General features: G+C 45.9%; 1 protein-coding gene across 3 annotated transcripts in view; it reads left to right on the top strand.

Annotated features, from left to right (window-relative positions):
• iqsec3a (IQ motif and Sec7 domain ArfGEF 3a) overlaps positions 1-25,360 on the top strand; it is an 88,793-nt gene that overhangs the window by 26,709 nt on the left and 36,724 nt on the right. For all 3 annotated transcript variants that reach the window (XM_028953730.1, XM_028953729.1, XM_028953731.1), the window contains exon 3: positions 16,784-17,216. In XM_028953730.1, the coding sequence (XP_028809563.1) occupies positions 16,784-17,216 (433 nt within the window). The remainder of the gene's footprint in view (positions 1-16,783; positions 17,217-25,360) is intronic.

Genomic DNA, 25,360 nt, shown 5'->3' with positions numbered 1-25,360 from the left:
GGTTAGGGTCGTGGTAAGGTAGCGGTGGGTGGGTGGGTTCTCATGAAGACTTTGGGTCACCTCTCTGTAATATGATTGGTTCCTGATGCCGTGAGAACGGCTGATTGAATCGTGCTGCGTCCATAAACTCATTTCCGAACGGCTGCTGAATGCTAACAAGCCGTTTTTGCCCCCGAGGAGCATGAGGGAGAGAACGTATGGCGCCCGTGACAAGCATTGTGATACTCATGTATCACGTCTGAGTTGGAAGATGAACGCCCGGTCAGGACAAAAGGATCCTACGCAAACGCAGCAACTCGAGAGGTTCCCCACAGCCGGCAAGATGTTGTAAATGTTATCCGCGGGGCAGCGAGTCTTTCCCCGCCGCCGACTTTCTTTTTTTCCCCATAAAGGAAACGATGGCGGTGCACCATCCAGATCTCCTGCTTCTGCATATCTCAGATCCATCGACGCACTTTGAGGGGAGAGTGGATGAAAGGGAGAGAGAGACTGCCTGGTTTTGATGGGCCTGCCAACGTCCTCGCCTCGCGTGTTGGATTGAAGCGCCCTAGCTGGGATTTTTGAGGAGCTTCTCTCCTACTTCTTCTCCTTTGCTGTTTCTGTTGGGTCTTTACTCCCTGCGTCCTGTCGAGTGAATAAATCTTTCATCTCCGCGCGTCCTTTCATCTTGCCTCAGGATCTAAAAGCGCACCAGAAGTGGAATGACTTCCCAGCTTTATTTAAACTCTCCAGGTATGATGCGTGTTGAACGAGGGTTAACAACAAGGCTGGTCTAGTAATAGGTGAACTATCTAGATATTTGGCTAAGTCATTCAACTGGGGAAGTCGATCTTCTCATTATTTTGGATTTGCGAACGTCAGCTGTAGCTATGGCACGTTCTTCCAAAGTTGGTTCTGTCACTGCCATCTCACTGGCCCCAACAGTCCCCAAATTAAAGAGACAACCATGTTCCCAGAGCCGCCCATGGCTGAGAGATGGCTGTTTTGGTGCTAGTAGCCTAGTGGGTAACCCACACGCCTATGAACCAGAAGACCACAAAGTCACAGGTTCAAAGCCCATTTACACTTAACCCCGAGTGTCTCCAGGGGGGGACTGTCCCTTTAACTACCGATTGTAAGTCACTCTGAATAAGGCCGTCTGATAAATGCTGTGTATGGACCATCAGTGTATGGACCATCAGTGTATCCTACAGATGGGCACTGACCTTTGGCTTCATTGATTAATAAACAAATGAACCATGGGGATACCTGGAAAGTTCTTCCAACCTTCACTTTAGTTTGTTACCTTCAGTATATAATTTAATCAGCTTTGTCTCCTTATGAATGATGCACATCAGTGTATATCACATATTTCATAAGGTGAAAGTGTTGCAGACATGGTTGGTGAGTGAAGCTCAAGCTGCGGCTGTGCGGCAATCCAAAAAGCGGTTAAGGAAGCGGCCCCGTAATCAGAAGGTTGCCGGTTCGAATACTGACCTGCCAAGGTGCCACTGAGGTGCCACTGTGAAAAGCTGCTCCCCGGGCGCCTGTCATGGCTGCCCACTGCTCACCAAGGGTGGTGGTTAAAAGCAGAGGACACATTTCATTGTGTCACCATGTGCTGTGCTGCAGCGTTTCACAATGACAATCACTTCACTTTCACTGACCTCTGCCCTGTCAACTTCCGGGTCGGCATCAGCGGGGCCACGCGCTCTCTGCGGGCGGGAACCGTGACAGAAAGACACTATTTCACAGGCTTTCACATCAGAATGCAGACGGCAAGGCAGCTTGGTGCGGGGAAAAGGCTTTTATTGCAATGCAGAAATAAAAATGTGACATTAAAATTAAATGTCAGATTTATATAAAAGTTTTTTTTGTGGCACCAAGCTGCCTTGACCTCTGCAATATGAAAACTAAAGAACAGCTTTTCCAGGAAGCTCTCTGCACCACTTCCCACTTGTTCAAATTAATGGTCTTCTTCAAAAGATCCTGACGATTGTGGCCAAATAGAAAACAGAAATTATAAAAGTGATTTAACAATTAAGAAGGACGTTGGAGTCAATGTGGTCAAGTAGGCCAGCCTGATTTAATTTACCCATAGTTACTCAGTACATTTAATTCCTTTTTTACTGTGTTAGGTAAGTGTTTTAACAGTTTAAGTGCTTATTATTCCCTCATGATTTAGGCTCTGAAATTTTCATTCATGTGAATGATTCACGCAGCCCTGCATTAAAACAAAGGTAAGCTGGGTTAGTCAGTAACTGGCTTGTCGATAAGCGGCACCTTATGGGAAGGGGCGTGTTATTGTACACGAGCTTTAGCATTCTGTTGACAATATTGAGTGTTGTTGTACACTGTTACATTATGATCTGTGTCCCCCCCCAGTGACATTTCTTTGTGTTTCTTGATAGAAAAAATGGGCAAAAATCGACTCGGCCCCCGAGGTGTGGGAGTACAGTGGATGGTCCATTTACCACAACATCTTATTACTGATTCACATGGCCACAAGAGGGGGGAAGAAGAGGAACCCCCCTCTTTTTAAATTGGGTCCGTTGGTACAGTTCGTGACAGGAGCTGGAACGAGCGAGTCGGGAGTCATTACCATGCCCCGGTGTTCTTTGAATGTGTTCTCCCGCCTCCGTTTTTGAGCCAGAACCCTGCCGCAGTCCCTATCGCTTCATCTGCCTGAGTAGTAGATCTCTCAGACCCGGGCCAATCAATAGTCAATAAACTGCTGCCGCAGATGATGTCCCTAGACTCGTTCAGGTTGCACTAGTGCTGCAGAGATGTCGGAGTTTTGTTTTTATTATGGCTGTCAGTCGATTACGAATCAGTTCTTAAGACTAAAGCTTGCAATAAGATTTTTAATTATTTCAGGACGTAGAGGTGCGCCTGCATACCTGCTGCTTTAACAGCATTATTTTAAATATGAATTTTACAATATTAATTAAATATTTGACAGCCCTAGTTTTATTTTCATATAATTGTTCTTTCTAGATGTATTCTGCTTGATGAGTACATAAATATTTTTTTCTATTCACTAGTTTATTAACAGAGTCAACAGTCTGACTAATATTATGCCTTCTCGCTGTGACATATGCCATTATTATGCCACATTAAGATTTGCTTTTTCACATATTTCTCAGTTGATGTTCTTTACATTCTTTTAATCTTCTTAAAACATTTCCACATTTATAGAAACCAAAATGATTGAATATCGAATTATACAACAACAATACTAAAATAGGAAGGGTTTCCATTCCAACCATGAAGAAATTGAAGGGTTAAGTCCACAGCAGCGGTTCTTTCTTGGTTTGATTACATTTTGGTTGACACGGTCATGTGGTCTTAAGATAATGGACATAAAATGACTGACAAAAGCATTTTAAAAAGTGATTTCTATATATTGCAATATATAAATATATGAATATATATTTCATTCCAGAGTCTAAATTTACCTTGGTTTTGCGAGGGGAGCAGAATTACATGTGTGAGGTGTCGGCTGGCCCTGCCCATTGAGGCTCGAGCGTAATTATGATCAGTTAGAACATTGTTCCCCGATCGTAAATGCTTCTGTCTCGGGCTCCTTTGTGCTCCTTCCTCGGCCGCGGCGTGGAACGGGAAACACCTCGGCCCCGTCTCAGCTGTGCGGCGTTGCCGGCTGGCGCCGGGCCACACGAGGGGCAGAAATAATGAGGGCTGAGGGCAGATAGGCGACAGCTGCAAAGGGCAGTGTGGCAGAGCCGGGGAGGGTGGAGTTAAACAGGGGACAGGGGGGGGGACCATGTGCTCACATTTTTTCAAGACTTTATATATTAGCATGTACGCCGACCCCCTTGTTTGGCGGAACGTTTGTCCGTTCTATGGCACCAAATCGTCTCAACAAATGCTGTTTGCCCAAGATGGCTAGTTAAATTCATTTTTCTCACAATCCTGAGATATTAATGCAATTATCTGGGATATTCTACAAGGATAATGGTACCATTATAGCAAAACAATGAGAAGTAATGAAATGAGCTATATGAGTATTAGAGAACGATCAGTCAGGCCAGTGCACAGCATTGCATATAAAACGGGCATCAGTGCATCCAGCATGCAACGGCAGATCAAGCACAATGCATATAATGGCTTGGGCTAAGTATATAAAATGCATATAGCTCAATGCTTCCTTCTGCCGGTTGGCTACATATTTATAAGATGCATTCGGAGGGTAATACGTCCCTGTTTTTCACCGGACAGCCTTTTTAAAGACTTCTAAAGATTAGTAATATCACAGCAGAGATGCAAAGAGAATGACATTTTCTTGGGACTTTTTAAACCTTTTTAAAAGGTTTCTTGATTCTTTGAGTAATTTTTCATAAAAACACCACACCAGAAGGGTGGTTATGGGTGGATGAAACAGGCAGACGAGAGGATTCTCTTTTCGAAACGGCCAGGTACGCAGACAGGTACGGGTCGGCACGTTCCCTCCGAACAAAGTCACCCTGCTGACGTGCGAAATCACGCGTGACCTCGGACGGGCAGGCGCCTCCTTGGGGACGTGCCACTCGAGAGGAGGACGGAGTATGGAGAGGATGGAGACGGGCCACTTTCGGAGGAGCGGCCGTGGCTGACAGAAACAATTTGCTGCATTTTGCCATGTGCTGTTTCAGTAGGACTGTTGTTTCTGTCAGATATGGCTGATGGATTGATGGCTTATTTTATTAAAACTTTCATTATTTTAAATAAGTGCAGGTTTACGTTCACAAAAGACAACCATCCAATAACATTTGCTTTGATTATATTGCTTTTTTGGGGGAAGAAAAAAACCACTCTGTAATACCCACAACCCACCCTGCTCTCTAAATAGCAGCAACAGCCAGCAGCGGGATGGTGCAGTGTGAGGTTTTGGGGTGTTGTAGAGCCATGCCTAGGCGACCCCAGTTCTGTCACCACAGTGGAGCATGTTGATTTGGACCGTCGCTTTCTTCTTTCCCACCAGAATAATGAAAATGTTTCCCCATCTGTTAATATTCTGAGCAGGTGACATCTGCGGCGATCTGAGCGTCGCACTTTGCAGTCTGCTTCTCTCTCTCTCTCTCTTTCATTACGGACTGTCTGCTTCCGAACAGCTGGATTAAATGTAAAATGATGAATATTAACAGGTAAACTGCAGTATAATTGTGTTAATTGTGAAATATGGGTTCTTGTTGCACGGGAAATGGGTTCTTGTTCGGAACCCGAAATCTTTGCTACAGGAAAAGGCTCCAGTTCCCGTTTCTGTTGTGACCAGGGTTTGGGTGCATGCTGGGATATGCACGGCTGTCACATCAATGTCTCCCTATGCGTCGGCAGGTTTTTTGACGTGCTTTACGTGTGGCCGTGTTATTGCAGCCGTGTCATTTCCTGTCCTGTCACCGGGTGAGGTTTTGTCACCGGCGTGAGCTCAGACGCGCCAGTCACCATGGATCAGATCACTGCTGAAGGTCACGGAGACGGATTTTGGGTAAATGAGAGCGTTTGAAGTGTAATCGCCGGGTCAGACCGGGAATATTGTATATGTCAAGCATCCACTTTACTCTCTGGCACACAGACACACACACTCTCACACACACACGCATACCGATTTAATGTGTTTTCTTCTTCCTCATTCAGTATAAAAAAAGAAATTCCAAAATATTCCCATTTTAAAGGCCCCCTTACATGAAATTTCACTTTGTGAGACGATTTAGCATTAATACGCCTGTCTATGGTCCTGCAGTGGCCAGAAATAGAGATATGTATAAAGAGCACTTTGGCCGTTGTGTAACGTTGTTCAGAGAGCGGCAGCTCAGACGGTCCCCTTTCCCACCCCTCCCTTAAAATGATCTCCATCCACCGTCATGCAAAGCATTGCAGTTGCTCGGTGATTGGATGTAAAAATGAGCACAAATGTATTTTTTTTTTTTTAGTAACAAAACACGCGAGACGCTGAGGAAGCAGCGGGTTAATTACATTTTTTCTGTAAAAAAGGCGTCCTGCGAAGGTCCGCTTTCTGGAAACGAGGCCTGTTGTGGCTTTAACTCTTCTCACTGGTTGAAATTGCCAATGTATGAAATGATGACCAGATGCCACCTACAGCTTCCCAACGATCAGCAACGTCATTCCTCCTGGACTTCCAGCTCTGTAACATTAGCATTCCCTGTCTTTTTTTAACTATAATAAAATTGATGGATTCTGGGTATCATTTCCTCAGAAAGCAAGATAATGGTGTTTCCCAAGACGGAACCGAAAACCGCCTCCATGTTCTGGCCCTTGCTGATAAAACTCAAACTTTCTGGATGGTTCCTTCACAGCCACAGCCGGAAAAAAAAAAAAAAAAAAAAAGGACAGATTGTTCGAAAAAGTAAACGAGTGAAGAAAATGGAGGCACATTGAGGCGCCCTCCGGAGAACGGAAGATCGAGGAGGAGATAAAAGTGGCGAGGACTGAGAGAATGCATCAAGGCCCGACTCCTCTCTCGTGACAAATCAGGCATGAGATCATGAGCCATTGTGCGCACGAGGCTCCGCGTCTCCGTGCCGGCGCGCACTATTTATTTATGTGATGTATAGCGGCGGAGCGGCGGAGAGGGAGAAAGACGTTCTGTCTATATAGCGCGCCGGTGCCCGCCATGTTTCCAGACACCCGCCTCCCTCTATCCGTCTTTATGATTTCTTTTTATCAATCTCCGTCCGGCGTCCCCACCCCTCGTTTAGCACTGATTACAGTTTCTCTCGAACGCCGTGTCCCCCTCCACGTCTCACCCGGGGTGTCGACGTTGTTGTTCGCACATAGCAGGTATTCAAACCATAATTCAAAAGATCATTCGCTTTCAGAATATTATTCAAATCAGTGAATGTGAATTTATTAACCTTTTTACCTTATTCTACATTCTGTGGGGGTACTTTAGGTACAAATTCTGAATGTAAGGACGTTCTGGGAGCCAACTGTAAACCAGTAGTAACAAACAATCTAGACGATACAACAGTGTAAAACACGTCTGAGTACAGAACCTCTGATCTTCTCTTGACGGATGTTATTAAGCTCAACCCCCGCCACCCATCACACCCATACGTCACCTGAATCCTTGGTTACCAGAGCTCTTCTGGTGTAAAAACGAAACTCAGGCCACGCCTTCTGCCGGGTGTGTTGTAATGTGGCTGTGGGCGGAAGGTGAAGGACGTTGTCTTCCTCTATCCTGCCCCTGATGGGGTTCGACCTCCATGCCAATCTCAATTGCACGGGCGGCTTTTATCGGGGTGTAGAGTATGGGGTGAGGAAAGGAGCCCACGACTGACTGTTGAACCCGTGGCCGAGTGTAAAACCCACCAGGCTACTACCACACTACTGGATGAACCAATATGGACGAAATAAATATAACTGGCTAACTCTGTCCCTGAGAAGTTCTTTCTGCCAGAAGTTTAAAGTGATTTTTAAAGTGAGTTTAAAGTGAAGTGATACACAGCATCACAGCACATGGTGCACACAGTGAAATTTGTCCTCTGCATTTAACCCATCACCCTGAGTGAGCAGTGGGCAGCCATGACAGGCGCCCGGGGAGCAGTGTGTGGGGAAGGTGCTTTGCTCAGTGGCACCTCAGTGGCACCTTGGCGGATCGGGATTCGAACCTTCTGATTACGGCAACCTTCTGATTACGGGGCCGCTTCCTTAACCGCTAGGCCACCACTGCCCCTAACATAAGAGTTAGAGTTTTAAATATTAAAGCAAGCTTTAGTGTTTCTTAATACTAATAACAAATAAGTGAATTAAATGTAACTAATGTAAACCTATGGACAGTAATAGCAAAATGCACATAAATAAATGTTTTTATTGTAAGGAAATTTTTTTGGTCATCAGTCACCTGAATGGCCAGTAATGAAGATCCCTTGATTCGCTAGTTATTAGACCAGGCGATGGTGATTACCTGATCGATGAACTTTTAGCAGATGCTAGTTGGAGAGAAGGGCGCAGTGCATCATGGATGTTCGTGGGAAGAAAAAAAAAATTGCAGCTGAACCGCCTCTTCCTTGGGGCTGGCGATTTGTCGAGCGTGATTTAATCTGACAAATGCTGGCAGAATGCGCCGTGAAATCAAGACGGGCTTTTTTCCCCCCCTTTTTGAGCATGGTCCCGGCGTCCCCCTCCTCGTTTTTTCCCGAACTAACCAGCTATCCAGCACGCGAAATCTTCCCCTCTGCTGGCACGGCTGCTGCAGCTCGCTCCGCGTGTTGCGTGTCAATGCTGGGCTTGTTCAGATGTGAATTAATTGGAGACAGCGTGCCACGCAAGGTCCAAACTGCCGTCAAATTAACATTTAAAAGTAGGATCTTGCTACGTAGTAGTTACTAAGAAAACATCGGAAATTATACAATGTTAATAGGTTGGCGGCTTGGAGAAGTCGGATGCATTGATGAACTGGGTGGGAATCGATTTTTGCTTGTAATGCACGTCTTTGCCGTAGGCGCAGGGGATTTGCTCTGGTTTCATGCTTTCACGCATGCAGGTCACAGTGCTGCCGACCGAGCCTGTATTTTATCACCAGCCTCACCACTGTTCATGTGCCACCGCCCTGTTACACCACCTTTCTACACCGGAACCTGCAGCTATTCATGGCGGAAGTTCGTAGCATTAGTTCCTGCTATTTTCTATTAGCAGGTGAAAACTGAAGTGGTTGGTGAGACACACACACACACACACACACATACACGCAGAGAGCTGTGTGTGACCTTCACTCAGCTTCCGCTTAAGTGGCTTCAGGTTTCTGTCCCGTCCCCCCCGTCTTGAGAAGTGGTACGTATCAGCATTCATCAGGGGTGTCTCCCATCTTGCCCTCAGCAGGGGGGCGGGGACTTATTTATTGATAGACGCTAGATTGCTGTCCAAGCATCAATCAGTGCCGGCGTCCCTGCCTTAACTGGAAAGTGTAATCCATAAAGACGGGAAAAGGAGTAAAAAGGCGATTCCCTCCGGGCCAGGGAACCGTACTCTGCAGCGCCGGAGAGGTTCCTCGCAATCTGCACCTTATGATTTAAACATACGCCGCGGCTATATTTGTTTCTGTTTCGTGTCAGAGGCTTCTTTTTTTTCTCCTTTCATTTTGACCCTCGAGAATGGCATCTGGGTTACTGGAACGTTATATAATCCCCAACGCTGAGAGATGAGGCAAGGTGCAGAAAGAGACGTTGGGCCCACCCAGTGCAGGAATGAACAGGTGGAGGAGTGGAATGAGGGATCGGGAGACCCGTCTGGAGTCCTGGTGCGAATGTTCTGTATGAATGAGGGCGTCTGCGTGAACAGAGGTGCCCGTGTGTGTGTGATATTTACCGATTTACGCTCCCTTTACGTACAAAAATAGGGCCGTCTGTTTCAAACATCCGCTCGAGGTCAGTTCACCGCCCAAAGTGACAATAACAAACATAGTGACATTTCTTAACTCTCTTGATCCTTTCCCATTTGGGTACTAGCTGTACAGTATGAGATTTATGGGTTTCTTTCATTCTTTCTTTCTTTTCTTCTTCTGTGCCTGGCCTCTTGCCATAGCCATCCATCTCCATAACGCCGACCCTCACACTCAGCTCATTCTCACGTCGTCTCCCTCTCATCTAGGGCTTCACCGTCCGACTCCGCAGTCCAGGCCAGGAGGTCGGCAGGAATATTCCTCTCCGTCCTCTCTCCCCTTGGTTCTTGTCGTAAAGGCCTTGGAGGGAGTGAACAAAGGTGGGGGCGCGGCGTACGAGCCGTAGCGCGTCCCGCGGGGAGGGACTTTTCTCCTGCAGCACACAAGATCAGCGGAGAGCGTGAGGATGGCGCCGTTGCCATCAAAGGGAAAGAAACAAGCAAAAGGCATATTTTTTACACTTTTTTTTGAACCCCTGGTATCGCCACCTCTACTCTTGGCCCCACTGCTGGGTTTCTAACCCCAACCACGCGGGTTCGTTCGATACCACGCAGAATTCCGCAGAGTCCTTTTGTTTCTGTGTGCAGCGGATGAGAGCTGCGTACAGAACTCTGACGACGGTGCGCTGGGCCTCGGAATCCGTCGCTTCTGAAGAGCGGGAGGGTGTTTCGGCAGCGAGGACCAGAGGTCCGCTTCACGAGATGCAACGGCTCACTCTCCATCTCTCTCACGGTGTCTCTCTCCCGCTTCTCACTCCCAGAGCAGCCAAATGCACAGAAGAGATCTGCACACGCCTCCGCCACTAACTGCGTTCCGCCCGATGAACTGATTAACGCTCATCTCTTTAGCCGCGGGAGGATCACAAGGGCACAAAGGGAACGGGGGGACAGGGGATGAGCGAGGGATCGGCCTTTCGTCTCCAGAAATGCTGCGGAACGTACTGAAATTCTGCTGCCGTTCTCCCGACTCCCCCATGCGGCCCAGCGTTTGGAACCCAGATGTCCTGTGCCGCAGCAGCGATGGTGACACATCTGCTGAGCGCAGCCTCCCGTCACTTCCAGACTTTCGTCACAGGCAGCAATTATCCCGCCGCGCTGTGCCACCCTGACCTCTGTCCTCCAAGGAATCTGCAGGGTGATTAGCAAAAGGGATTGAAAAAAAAAAAAAAAAAATTCAAACAAGATGAATATCAGAAGATGAAAGGTAATTTGTAATTCAGTAAAAATACATATAAACGCTATATTCACTACATATAATGTGAAATATTCTTTACTTATTTTAATATTCATTATTTATAAAGAAGCCACCTTTTACACCATATTGAACATTTTCAGATGCAGTATTATAATGCTGATTACAGAACAACATACATTTGTAATTTCTGAATGGCTCTACACTACAGTCAAGTGCAGATGACAGCTACCTTTACATTTACAGCATTTACCAGACGCCAGAGCGTATCCAGAGCGACTTACAGTTACAGGGACAGTCCCCCACTGGAGACACTCAGGGTTAAGTGTCTTGCTCAGGGACACGATGGTAGTAAGTGGGGTTTGAACCTGGGTCTTCTGGTTCATAGGCGAGTGTGTTACCCACTAGGCTACTACCACCCTTAGATATCCTCCACAATCTAGAAGGTTTTTCTCCATCATACACTGGTGGGTTGGACCTAAACCTTACACTACACACACCAGTAATTGTAGAAAAAGACACAATCTGCATAATTTATTGCTATCATCTCAAAAAGCGCACTGTGTTGCTTACGGCGTCCACCAACTGGAATGCACCTACGGTTGCCAAGGTAACTGGCGCATCAGCGAAACACCAAACTCACCTCTGCGCGCCCCACAGAGCGCGAACACAAACCTGCGAACCCCAACACACACCCGAGGTGTGTTGGATCAGGCCGCGGCAGTCCCGTGTCACGAGGGGGAATTTAACCGAGGAACATGGCTGACAGGCTCGCGAACATCGGCAGAACGCGGCCGCTCGGAGAGCGATGGCGCCGAGGAGACCCGCTGGGTTCTGCCCTCTTTCCGCACAAAACAAGAATAAGAAGAAGAAGGAGAAGAAAAAAAGGGATTCTGGAATATCCGTCCCATTAATGCTGATTATTACGGCAGCTCCCGACGCCGGGAGCAGGGGAGCGGTTGATGTGTGCTCTTCCGTGGGTGGGAAGGCTGAATCATTAAAGAAATCTCTCCTTCTCTGGCTCTGGCGGCCGGGGGAACTGCGTTTGTGACAGTGTGGGGGAGGCAGAAGTGGCACATGCATGCGCACATGCATTCTAACACGATTTAACACACACTTACGCTGAGTGCAAAACACAACACACACACACACACACACACACACACACTGTCAGCGGGTGCTGCCTGATCAGGGATGATTTAAGCCTATGCCAGAACGTAAATGACCAAAGAAGAAGCCCCTTGAGCCAAATCTGCGCCATATAAGGCAAGATTATCACCCTGGTCACATTAACTATGTCACCTATCAGACCCTTTGAATTAAAGTGGCGATAATCTGCACATTGGTAGTGGGCGTGGTCCTGTTTGTCTGCAAGGAGTGTAGAGAATGGAGGGAAGTGGAGGCTTTAAATCATCCAGAAAGAGGAAGCATGGCATGTGACACTTGTCAGTCTTGTCTGTCATGGCAGTTTAACACGTGGTCAGGACAGAGCGTTCGCGCCGTGGCCTGGACCTGACGTCCCCAGCTTAGCGCGAGCCGTCCATCCATCAGCCGTAAGTCGGAGGAAAAGGGGTGTCGGTGTTGTAGCGTTGATGGCACTTTTAATGCTCATCGGGGTCCCTGAGCGGCAAGTGCGGGCCAACCTGCCTCTCTCCATCAGCCTGCGGAGCGAGGGAGAGATGGAGGGGGTGTTGTAGAACAGCTCTTCAGTCTCCATGTGGCCGAGTGGCAGTGCGAGACGGGCGGAGAGCAGAGAGAAGGGGCTGATGGGGGCAGATGGGGGACGACGGATGAATAGACACCAAAGCACTCTGGGATAAAGCAAGCAGAAGTCATCAATAATACACGGTTAGAAAACATGGTTCCATGTGGAACCGGAAATGGTGCTATAGCAGCAGTACATATTTTCCCACTTTCTTCTTATTTTAAGGTTCTTTGAAGAACCCTTCATACTGTGCTTTTTGCACATTGTGTCCTTTAACCTTTCACACTCAGCGGGCAGTGAGCAGTGTGTGGGGACGGTTCCTTGCTCAGTGGCACCTCAGCTGTGGAGCTGAGGAGCATTTTTGCTGCTATTATTATTTGCAGCTACAGAACCTGATTTTAGTTCCATTTAGTTTAGTTCCACATTTTCTTAGGATTTTCTATAAATCTGCGTTCCTGGGCTTTTATACTTTTTTTACAGAAATTAGTTTTTTTTACATTTACAACATTTATCAGACGCCCTGATCCAGAGCGACTTACAGTAGTTACAGGGAGAGTCCCTGAAATATCTTCCTCAATAAACCTTTACATATATTTTCTATACTGATCTGTAAACTGTGCATCATTGTTTTCCATAACTTTTTCTAGTGTCTCCCAGATATCCTGGTTTTTACATTTACAGCATTTACCAGACGCCCTGATCCAGAGCGACTTACAGTCAGTAGTTACAGGGACAGTCCCCCCCTGGAGCAACTCAGGGTTAAGTGTCTTGCACAGGGACACAATGGTAGTAAGTGGGGTTTGAACCTGGGTCTTCTGCTTCATAGGCGAGTGTGTTACCCACTAGGCTACTACCACCCCACCACAGTATACAAAAATATAGGCTCCCTTCTACCATGCCACCCTCTCCTCTCTGTCCCCACTGCCATTTTAGCTCTAATTGAACCTCTTGCCTTGGCTCTGGCTGAGTTGGAATCTGAGAGTGCCAGATCCAAGGAACTACAAGAGCGACAAGAAGAAAAAAAACGGCAGCAGCGGCAGTACGACCCTCTCAGCAGATGAGAGCCAGAGCACGTCCTGCTGCAACAGAAACGTGCGTCTCCGGCACACCTATTTTTACGGAGAAACACAGCGAAACACCTGCTGAGCCGAGCGGAGAGCTGCATTACTGCGCCATTCATTATTAACACCGTCTCCACTTTGGCGGAAGTCTGAAGGAGCAGCGCATCCTTTCCAAGGCTCGGATCTTTTATCGTTATCTCATGGGAATGAAAATCCAAATATTCACACACACACACACACTCACACGCGCATATATATATATATATATATATCAATGGGCTTTGACCGGCCCTACAGTTGACACCCCCCACACTTGACCCTTCTGCACACAAGGAAAAACTCCACACAAAAAAACCTCTAGGAGAGAGAAAAAAAGAAAGGAAGAAACGTTGGGAAGGAGTGATACAGAGAGGGACGCCCTTCCAGGGTAGAGTGAGCCTGCAAATGGTGTCAGTGCAGGGTTGGGGATGATATAATAATAAGTCCTACAGTTGTAGGGTTGGAGGAGTCCAGGATGTAGTCAGTGTCATGGTCTAGATTACGTGTCCATAATGATGTTACTGGTCCACTTGAAGATCCCTGGATCTGTAGTTGTAACGGTGGTGGTGGCTGTGGTGACCCTCTGGTTTGTTTCATGGTATGTCCTTGTTTTTATATATAAACACACACACACACACACACATACAGAAACAATACGAGGAAACTAATATATTCAGATGCACCAGGTTCTCCAGTCTTCTTTCATAAAAGCCCTGTGTTGCTTTTGTGGATGTGTAGATTGATGTGGCCCCAGAGTAACACAGAAATTGTGTTGTGTTGAGATCCGGTAATCACACAATATTACACCACTTGCATCATTTTCATACACATGAACCAATCTGCCCTCCCGGGTCAGGAAGTGATAAAGGGGATCTTTCATTGTCATATTTCACGTTGTTCTGCAACGACCCTTCACCCCTAATCCTGAGCACTATGGTCGGAACCTGTGGGGTTTGAACCTGTGTCTGGGCATTGGTGGGCATTTAAGGCTTAAGACGTATCATGTTGCTCTTGTCGAGAATGGAAGTGGTTTTTGTTTTGATGCTTTGGCTGAGATTCCATTGATATTCGTTTTGCCTTTGCGCTTTTGGCCATTTCTGCATTTATAACAACTTTTTTCTTTGCATATGTTTGTCTGTGACGCTGTAAATTTCACACCCGCCCGCTCCATGCTTATCACCTCGTCCATCTCAGTGGGAGCTGATCTTAATCTCGCTCTCGTCCTCGGGGCAGCAATCAGAGCGGTTGTCAGAGCGGAATACGGGAGAATCCGTTTCTGGCCTCACGTTAGAAGCACTCCTCGCACGTGTCTTGTCAGGGCTCGCTTCGATCCATATGTTCCCTCACACACACACACACGTACAGTAAAAAAGAAGATCTAGTCCGCCCTGGCCCAGTAAATATTGAATATCCTGAGGCCCATTAAAACAGCTTGGGCCCACGGTGTGAGTCAGGAGCTGCTTCTTTTGCCAACAGAAAGCCACAGACAGATTATGTCTTGGTGGAAACAAATAAACAAAATAATGTTTAAAAAAAAAAAAAAAGTGATGGAAAACCTGACAGCACAGCCGGAATTAGCGAGCAGTCAGCAGTGATGTCCTGCGCTCGGCTGGTGTCTCTTAATCACCGCATCACAGATGCATTAGTGAACATTAGCAGAGTGCAGAGATGCCATATTAATTAAAAATAAGTGCATTTTGCCTGATAAGAAAGTAATACAGCTTAAAACTTTAAATCCACTGGAATCAGCACTATAGGCCCTTCATTATTACTCGTTTAAAATGACATTACGCCTATGCATGATCACTACCAGGGTTGGGCGAAGTACTTCCATTTTGCACTGAAGTTGAATACACAGCAGTTGAATGTATTTTGTAATGTGCATCATTAGAGGATATGTTTTACAATGCATATACAATGCATTTTTGAGATGCATGCATAAAATGAATACATAATATGCCATTTTGTATTATATTTATTCAGTTACAGCCCAACCACGATTATTACTAAATTATACATGTATTGTTATAATGCGGTAATATGTATTTGTATGATATGGCGATATTAACAAGTCAGGATTTTCAAATTTCACCTGCCTCCAACCTGAGTTGGAGAGGAAAACACTCCGGCACTCTATAAATAGAGAGAATTTTCTCTAAAAAGAGAGAAAGATTGAGGCCCAGCAGTCCCACACCAATAACACCGTGGCACTGGAGAGGTAAACAAAGGCTCCACCAAGGGACAACCCAGGAGAGAAGCCATTGCCGGCTCGAGAAAATCACAGAGCCGGGTCCTGCTGAGCAGCGTACCCTCAGGACAAAGACTCAGTCCTGACCGAACGCTAAACATGCTGTATATTATAGGTCAAGATAAGTGAAAATTCTAATTATACCACATGACTTTCATGTATGAATGTTCTATATTTACATATGGCATCTTACACGATAAAGGAGTTTTATGGACAATACTTAGACAAAAGGGCATGGGCCCCAAAAAGGCAATTAAGCCTAAGCAAGCAATTAAGCCTAAGACTCATGTCGAAGCAATGAGCACCTTGACACATCACACATCTGACCCCATTCCCATTCATTCCAAAGGACAGAAAGAAATAGCGTGGAAAGCCAGTGTCACCGTGGAGATGGGTGTTTCCAGTCCTCAAAGCAAATTCCCTCAAACGCTCAAGGGTTTCGCGAAGCCATCCGTTACACATCAGTATGGAAATTCGTGACACAAAGACAGGGGCAACTAATAAACACAATAAAAAAAAGAAGCTCAGTGTCAATTGACAAGAGGGATGTGGTGGTCTCTAGTGGCGGGGTGCTGCTAGGGATGAAAATCAGTTGCAACGTCATTCCGGTTGGTAGCTTGAAAAATAAGGAATATTTAAGATTCTGCATTTATATGCCACACGGGCTATTAAAACGTTCTAATGAACACAAATGAAAAAGCCAATTGTCCATGTGACCAGTGGCAGGTGGCGGCCCCTAGTGGAAACGGTTGCACTTTGGTTTGAGCAACATCATTAATTCCGATGACAAAGAAAATAAGATATTTGACAAAAATATTTAAAAAAAAAAAGGGAATCACTACTGTAGATGTAGGTCCACGGCGCACCTCCCTGTCCACGTGTCGCTGCATGATTGTGTCCATCACTATTTTATGTTTTCTTCTTATTTAAGTCCCTGTGTTTTGCCTCTTGGTTAGTGTGTGTGTGTGTGTGTGTGTGTGCGTCTTTGCCCTGTCCGCTTGTGGCGTCCGCTCACCGTCTTCCGAGGAAGAGCACTGCCTGTTGTGTGTGAGAAGTAGAGACGCGCCCCCCCCGTCCTCCACCCACTCCGCCCGAGGAAGAGCTCACTGAGAGGGCAGCAGGATGCAGCCTTGACACTCTGCGTTTTCTCCTCCTTTCTGCAGCGAGGCCCCGCCTCCTGAGGACGCCGTCGAGGAGGTGAGCGCGGTGGAGGAGGCTCGGCTCGACGGAGGGAGCTCCGTGCCCGCCCCCGCACCTGATGAAGGTGGAGATGGAGGAGGAGGAGGAGGAGGAGGAGGGGAAGCAGTAGTTAAGCAGCAGGAGCAGGCCAAGCCAGAGGAGGAGGCCGAACTGAAGGAGGCGAAGGTTGAAGAAGAGACGGCTGAGGTGGAGGAAGTGGCAGTGCAGGAGGAGAAGACGAAGCCGCCGCAGCTGGAGGAAGATGAGGAGGAGGAGGAGGGCGGAGAAGGGCGGGGTGGAACGGGCAGGAGGGCCAGCCTCCACCACACGGCGTCTCCCATACGGGTGCAGCGGAACGGCGCCTGCTCCCACGCCACAGCAGACTACGAGCTCTCGCTCGACCTCAAAAACAAACAGGTAGGGGGCGCTGCGCACAGCAAACACTGCGGCCTGCTTGCGTCTGGGTGTGTGTGGCGTCTCCTCTGGTTGGCGTGTGGGAGTGTGTGATTGGCCGCAAGTTGTTCGGTGGTTGAGGCGGTTCTCGATCGGTTGTTTCGGGCCTTACCTTCAGTTGTTAAATATTCATTATCATCATTGACCATCCTCATCTTCATCGTCATGTCCATCGCATCACTCGACAGGGAGACATGGACGTCTCCAGACATTGGAGACATGTTGGGCCGTTCTCCCGCACCTCCGCAGTTATCCGCAACTTATCCAGAGAAGAAACTCTCAGAGGGAGAGATCTTGAGACGCTGGCAGTGCATAAAAGACTACGGCAACTCTGCATTGTCATGGTAACGGACAGGTAGTAGTAGGTAAGGGGTGGTAGTAGCCACTCACCTATGAACCAGAAGACCCAGGTTCAAATCCCACTTACTACCATTGTGTCCCTGAGCAAGAAACCTAACCCTGAGTGTCTCCAGGGGGGGGACTGTCCCTGTAACTACTGATTGTAAGTCACTCTGGATCAGGGTGTCTGATAAATGCTGTTTAGAATCTTTACCATTAGCATTCCGTCTTTTTACGTGCAGTCTGGGTTCTCAGAAACTAAGCCAGTCTGTGTGTAAGGTGAGAGGAAGGTTCTCACTCATTTCATCCTCCATCCATTGACCACTCGGCCTTGTTTCAATCCTCGAATGAATCCTTCTTTCAATACGTCTGTATTTTTTTTCACAGCAAAGAGTTCCTTAGGCGTTGGCAAGCAGGGAGTTCAAATGCCGCCGAATGTGTTACAGTCGATCTGGAGACGATTGGTCCAATTGCGAAATGTATTTTTTATTCATTCCATCTGCCACCAGCAACATTTCGAATAGAAATGTCATTGGCAGGGCTGGAAAGGGCCAAAACCCCATGGTGAGTGTGGTGATGATAATGTGCGTTTGACCGCCCCTGCGATCCCTCTGTGTGCGCGGGCGACTGGCGGGCCTGGGTCCTATCTGGTGTCCACGATTGATCTTCTGTCTGCGGAGACTCGCGGTGCCCGCCGTCAGGTGCCAGCGGGTCTGCGGGCACTGACAGCTCTGTGGATTACTGGCAGCGAGACGAAGTCGGGGGGACGACCTCACAGATTAATGCGCTGATTATTTTAACTCCCTGCAAGACATCCACGGGGGGCGCACTTTTTAACAGCGCCGCCCTTTCAAATTCTAATGCTGCTCCCGATTTAGCGACGGGTTCCGACCACAATGTTCTCGGCCCGGGATTAAAACCTGTTGTTTTCACCAACCCAATCTAGGACAGAATATCTTCTTTATGTTTGTCATGAAATGATAACTATAACAATATATATATACAAAATATATTGTTGTTTTGGGTTTTTGGCCATTATATACAGTCCAAAAGTTTGAACACACCTTCTCATTCAATGTGTTTTCTTTATTTTCATGACCATTTACGTTGGTAGATTCTCACTGAAGGCATCAAAACTATGAATGAACACATGTGGAGTTATGTACTTAACCAAAAGTGGAGACCTGACCTCCACAGTCACCGGACCTGAACCCAATCCAGATGGTTTGGGGTGAGCTGGACCAACAAGTGCTAAACACCTCTGGGAACTCCTTCAAGACTGTTGGAGAAGCATTTCAGGTGACGACCTCTTGAAGCTCATCGAGAGAATGCCAAGAGTGTTCAAAGCAGTAATCAGAGCAAAGAAACTAGAATATAAAACATGTTTTCAGTTTCAATTTCACCTTTTTTTGTTAAGTACATAACTCCACATGTATAGTCCACATTCATAGTTTTGATGCCTTCGGTGAGAATCTACCAATGTAAATGGTCATGAAAATAAAGAAAACACATTGAATGAGAAGGTGTGTCCAAACTTTTGGCCTGTGTGTGTGTCTGTGTGTGTGTGTGTGTGTGTGTATATATTTAATAAAAACTATACCAAAATGTACAATATTCTTATAAGGTAACAATAATATAATATGCATATAATATATGTGCTTGTACTTTATTGACAGGGTTAAATAGAATTGCATTACTAAAACTAAAACTAGACTAAAATGTCATTAGTTTGGGTTGACTAAACCAAGACCAAATACAAACTAAAATGACAGCTTGACGCAAAGACTAGACAGGCCGTCAAAGACAATTATACCTTCTACATTGGTCACATTGAGGTTAATTGAGTGTGTGTGGTTAATTCAGCTTATTAACCTTAGCTGTCATTTCCTACCCTAGCGAGGACTTGCACCAGTGGTGGTAAAACCACAGTCTCAAGGAAATATTACGATTCACACTTCATTTCTCAATCGACTCAAAAATAAACCGAACAAACTTGCCACTGTCTTCCTCTTCCTTCTTCCTTTCCACCAAGAAATACACATTGTCACCTACATGGCTGGGTTAAAAAACAACAAACTTTACAGTTCGCTTTCAACTCGTCCTCCCTCATGCTTTCGTGCCATGGTTCCTCATCTTCCCACTCACGTCTGCATGTTTGCAACCACATAGATGTCTCTTACCGACTCTCCACCCTCCACTAAGAGATTGATCAGGCTTCTGATTGGCTCAGCGCCTGCGTGTCTTACCCAATCACTGGCACCTAAGACTCCAACAAATCAATGCATTTAAGTGAAATGTGGAAGGGATGATGCTGCATTCATCACAAACCCCTGGTAAAGATTTAAAAATGGTCCGCAAATTTTGTGAAACATGGGTGATGTTGTATTTTAATAGTAAAATAGTGCAGTCTGGGCAAATGTCCGACCTGTGGAAGCCTCTGAAATACAGCCAATGTATTTATTTATGGTTTTGATTTAGAACCATAATCAATAATTTCATTAAGCCACCAGGGGAGGTACAATGAATGTGAAACGTAAAGGTAAAAAATGTCCATTCGTCTTGTCTCGTCACGCCAACCCATCGATCTAAATAAGTCAGGTGACCAAGTCACGGCTGTAAATATGTGATTTAGCTAATGAAAAAAGGTTATTTTAATCACAAACCGTAAGCAGAAGCACATTTGCACCTTAGTAGGGACTAAGAACAAACATAATTTTTCCTAGATTTTGTGAATATAAAAATGTCCTTATGTCTCTTTATGAACCCATAAAAGAGCTGGATTTAGAAGCACTTGTCACTTTCAACTCTGAAATATGCAGATCAGCACTAATGCAGTAGAAACCAGCACCCCATGAATGCTCTGTATAGATTTATAGCATTGCATGTTTTAATAAAACAAAATGATCTACATTCTGTTGTCTGTTCTCTGCATGATATTTACCATTATTTTAGTGAGTCTGATTGTGTGGTTGTGGCCTGTTTTCCATATATATTAACACGCATTGAATTGCCTTTATTCGGCAGATGAGTTTATCCAGACAAGCTGATTAAGTGAGCAAACTTCACTTCAGTCGCTTCAGTATCTGCAAAGTCAGCAGGTTGGAAGTAAAATGAATTTGAACAATGTGTTCTAATTGACCAATCCAGACTCCACCCGTCACTCTGCAAAAGGCACAAAAAAGTTGTCTTTGCACCCAGAGTTCCAGCATCACCCAGCCATATATATATATATATATCGACTGACCAATCACTTGCTTTGCTGAAAGCCTGCGGCTGCAGATTGGAGCGGCTGGAGCCAAATTTCCTCGTGCCGTCTATGATCAGCTCGTTCCAGTGAGCAGCCAATGAATACCATTTTTGTACCTTTCTCTCTCTCTGTAATTGCCTTTTTCCCAGCACCGTTGGGCTGTGCAGGCGGGACGTGAAGGCACTTGACTCCGTTAAATCAAACTCCGTTTATATATTTTTTTTATGTGGCTTGCCTGTTTTTTTTCCTTTCCCCGTGATAATCATAGAGAGGTACCTTATCTATTAAAATGAGGCTATTTTCACCAAAACCACATCCCAGAATATCTTTATGTAAATGGATACAGCGTAATCTGCATTCGCCCGAGATCTCCGAGCAGGGACTCTCAGAGGCCTGGCACCGCTCCGACAAAAAAAAAAAAAAAAAAAAAAAACGGTTCAATATATTTACTACAAACTGCTGATATTTAAAAGTGAAGATTAGTAAATTTGATGACTGAGTTTACCACATGTGCTGACAGCAGGGTTTTATGCAGTGCATCCAAAACGGAATTCCTTTGGCATTTTTGCAGACCCCAAGATTACCGTTCCTAAAAAGCGAGTTAATAAAGGCATTTGTGGCGTGACAGTTTTGCACCAGGAGCCACTCCTAATATGGCAGCAGGGATATAGTTTAATTTCTATAAACAACGTAGAAAAAAAATACAAAATGATGTAAAATTTGGCCCCTGTGCTTATCATGCCGCATTTCTGTTGCAATGTGGCATAAGACAGAGACAGGATGCACGATTAAATTACCTTAAATAACCGAAACTTTTGAACAATAGTGTACATAAACTATGCAAAATATAATTAGCTCCTCTTTTATCAACCCTTTTATCAACGCTACTACATTACATTTACGGCATTTATCTGATGCCCATTTCCAATCTTACAATCGGTATTTATAACAAAAAAGGAACTGAAAATGATAAAAATGGCAGTTTTGATATAAAGTGACTAATCATTACCAATGCTAATCATTTTTCATAATTGAAAAGCATTTTATTCAGATTATTTGTATGTCTATTTATAATAAAGTACTTCAGGTATTAAGTGTGAATCATAACACTTCCCTGCGATCCCCTCCAAGCCATAAAGCCTCGAACATTTCCAGATCATGTCGGCTAATTCAATCCCTGCTGAAATTACCGCTGCCCTTTCGATCGGCTCCTTTGGTGACTGGAGGCTGAAGTTTGGTAGGGGTCTGCGGGTCTGGCACCATCGGGGGCATATCTGCACCATGTGCAATTGCCACATCCTGATGGGTGCTTTTGATTGGGTGTTTCATTAGCTGGAGTGTTCTGGATTTGTGTGTGTGTGTGTGTCTTGGATTGGTTACTTGTCAGTGTGTTTCTTTTGTAAATTGGTGTTGTCTCCACAGCAGAGTGATGAAGGCTTTCCGCAGTACCCTTGTAGAATGAAATGCAGTTCTGGACCCCGACGATCACAATGGGGACCACAGCGAGTAATATCTGAAATGGCGAACCCCCTCCAAAATGGAGCACGAGCGGACTATGACCTTTGCATCTGTGAGGCAGAGGACTTTTTTGTGTTCAGGATGAAAACACCATTAGTTTTTTTTTTTTTTCTTGAGTGTGTGTGTGTTTCTCTCTGAACACTCAGTGGATGTAACCCGTCTCTGAAAGCCTTGGTGGGTAAATATGGTGGAAAAATAAATGGTTTAGGGTCTGGTGTAGGGTCTACACATCATTATTATTCCATGAGCCCCGCCGCAAGCATACGCCGTTGGCCCAGGCTGATAAAAAGGACACATTTTGCACCGAGGGGTGGTGGACAGGACCCCGATCTCGTTTATCTGTTGTACTAAGTAGGATTGTGCAATGACTATAAAGTCTTTAAATGAAACATCTTCTTCTGTGACCTTTAACTTATTAGCACATGTCCACCTTCACATCTGGCTCAAGTCTGTGTCCGCGGATGTTACTCAGGCCCTGATCCTTGGGGAGGGAGGGCGTGGACGTGCGGGGATGGGACTGTCAGTCTCGATTTGGTAGGCCGAGTGGAACAGTGCGGTGTCATCGCCGCTCCCTCCGGTGCCGGCGACTCCGGAATGATCTCCCTGCGTTGGCGCTTAGTGAAGTGATGAGGAGCAGAAGTGGCAGGCGGCTAATGGGAGAATTCGCAGCAGGACACTGGTCTCCCTCTGTCCCGTCTCCATTTCTCCTCTCCTTCACTGTTGTTCTCTTTGCTAAACGTTACCTTTCATCCTCACTTCAGCTCTCTTTCCTTCAAAAAAACAAAATTCACCGTCCGTTCCACCGTCTACTCCGTCTTTCTCTAAATCTCTTCCAACGCTACCTTTTCAGACTTTTCAGCTCTTTTCAATCTTTTTCTTTGCATAGTTCTCGATTATTTGTTTCTTGCTAAAGCTCCTTTCACAGTGAGGCTTTGAGTTTCTGAGGCAATCGCCAGGAGTGTGAGAGAGAGAGTTTGAAAAATGTATTGGTTTATTTTGCTGCTGTACATGCAAAAGACAAAATGCGACAATGCGACACCCACCAAAAAAAAAACTAAACTCACACACAGCAAATCTTAGAGCGTGTTTGACATGCCTGCCTACATTTCCCATAATTCATACAGGTTTATAAGTATACGTTTTTTTTCTCTGTGCTAATCTAAGGTTGCACAGCCAACATTCTGGATATAAGGACAGAAGGTAAATCAGTAGTTGCCATGGGTTTCTACAAAGACTGATTTTTTGGCATAAGGGATGTCCCTCGGAAGGTACCGTAAAGTTGAGGCTCAGTTTAGTATTCTGAGGATGCCTCGCTTTACTGTTCCAGGAACAAAAATGAAATGTAAATGGGGAAGATCGACCGCCTGATTTAGTCTTTTTGTGCTGCTTTAAGGAGCTATTTGTGTGATGGTCTGGTCCAGATGGCTGCAGCCATGCACTTACTGCTTGATTCGAAGGATGCTGGGCATTATGGCTGAACCCCAAAACACCAGGGGACGCCATGGCCAATGCTGATGGTCTATGAAGATAACAAGGCTGGTGAAAAGGTTGTTACCCTAAATAGGCCTGAAAAGCCTGTTTTTGCTCATATAGAATTTCATCACACCCCATTTTCCAGTAATAAGCACATTCATTTTGGGACACAAAAGTCGGTGAACCTTTAAATCCCCCCTCATATGCACTCTATGGTGCCTTTTTAGGCCCAGGTGTAAAACTGTGCACCAATTACAGCTTTTGTATGCCAGCATGTGGCTAATTTTCCTTAAAAACCTGCCAAACTGGGATCTATCGAACCTAATTAGCTACCTGCACCAATGTGCTCTTTGGGCTAATTGGCATGAGTGGTGGAGCTTCTTCAAAATCATGGTTCCTCCTCGATTTATCTTACCTTGCCTTCTACCATTCTTCCATTAAATTAGCTACCTAGGCAAGGTTCTCAAAGGTGATAAGGCGAGGCCCAAGTGTTCCTGTTGTCATTTGTTGAAAAGGTACTAATTAGTAAGACCGTCATATGGAGCCCTTTGCTCAGTGAAATTGCTTGGTCCTTGATGGAAACGTGGAGAAAATGAACAAAATGTGTTCCGACAACAGATGTCAAGGATAAAGTGAAGTGATTGTCATTGTGATACACAGCCGTAAAGGCACACGGTGCACACAGTGAAATGTGTCCTCTGCTTTTAACCCATCACCCTTGGTGAGCAGTGGGCAGCCATGACAGGCGCCCGGGGAGCAGTGTGTGGGGACGGTGCTTCGCTCAGTGGCAACCTTCTGATTACGGGGCCACTCCCTTAACTGATAGGCCACTACTGCCCCAAGCTAGGCCACCACGGCACCACTCCACCAGCACGAACCTCGCAACGTCACAAAGGCGTCACAAAGGAATAGCAATGCTGCAATGTAAAACCCTATTGTCACGAAATAAACAACAACTGTACACAATCTGAACCCAATCTGGTCACAGAATGGGGAACATTGGTGGGAAAACACAGACAATAGCTGTGACCTTCACATGTAGGTTTCTACGTGAAATAGGAGAATATTATCCCCTTCCATTAAGATATGAAGCTTTAACGAGACTGCGGGAGGGAACAAAGACGGTTTTGTGGTTCCCCCTTTCTCTCATCAGCCCAGGAGCAGACTCGAGGACGAGAGTTTCATCTAGTTTTTGAATTATGGCCAAAATCAGAGGGACTGTGTTATTTTGTTCACAGCAGAGTGTACGAGGAGAGTGTACCGCAGTGATTTATGGCTTTGCGAGGTGGAGCACCGTTTGGAGGAAAGCCTTAATGTTTTGATGTCTCCTTTCGGCCCTGTCATATATCACTGAGAAATATATCTGCCTGTCCTACAACCGGGATTGGCACTTTGATGCTCTCTTTCCCATCACACACGCTCACACCGTGCCATTTAATGTAGTTGCCGTCTAAATGTTATGCACTGAACCTGCCGAACGTTTTACGCGCTTCTGTTGCCTCGGCATAATTATGCAATCTTAGCTCTTGCA

Source organism: Denticeps clupeoides, chromosome 15 (assembly GCF_900700375.1).
Source record: "Denticeps clupeoides chromosome 15, fDenClu1.1, whole genome shotgun sequence".
Lineage (NCBI taxonomy): Eukaryota > Metazoa > Chordata > Actinopteri > Clupeiformes > Denticipitidae > Denticeps > Denticeps clupeoides.
The sequence above is the reverse complement of the archived record's forward strand: the minus strand, read 5'-3'. Positions and strand labels throughout refer to the sequence as shown.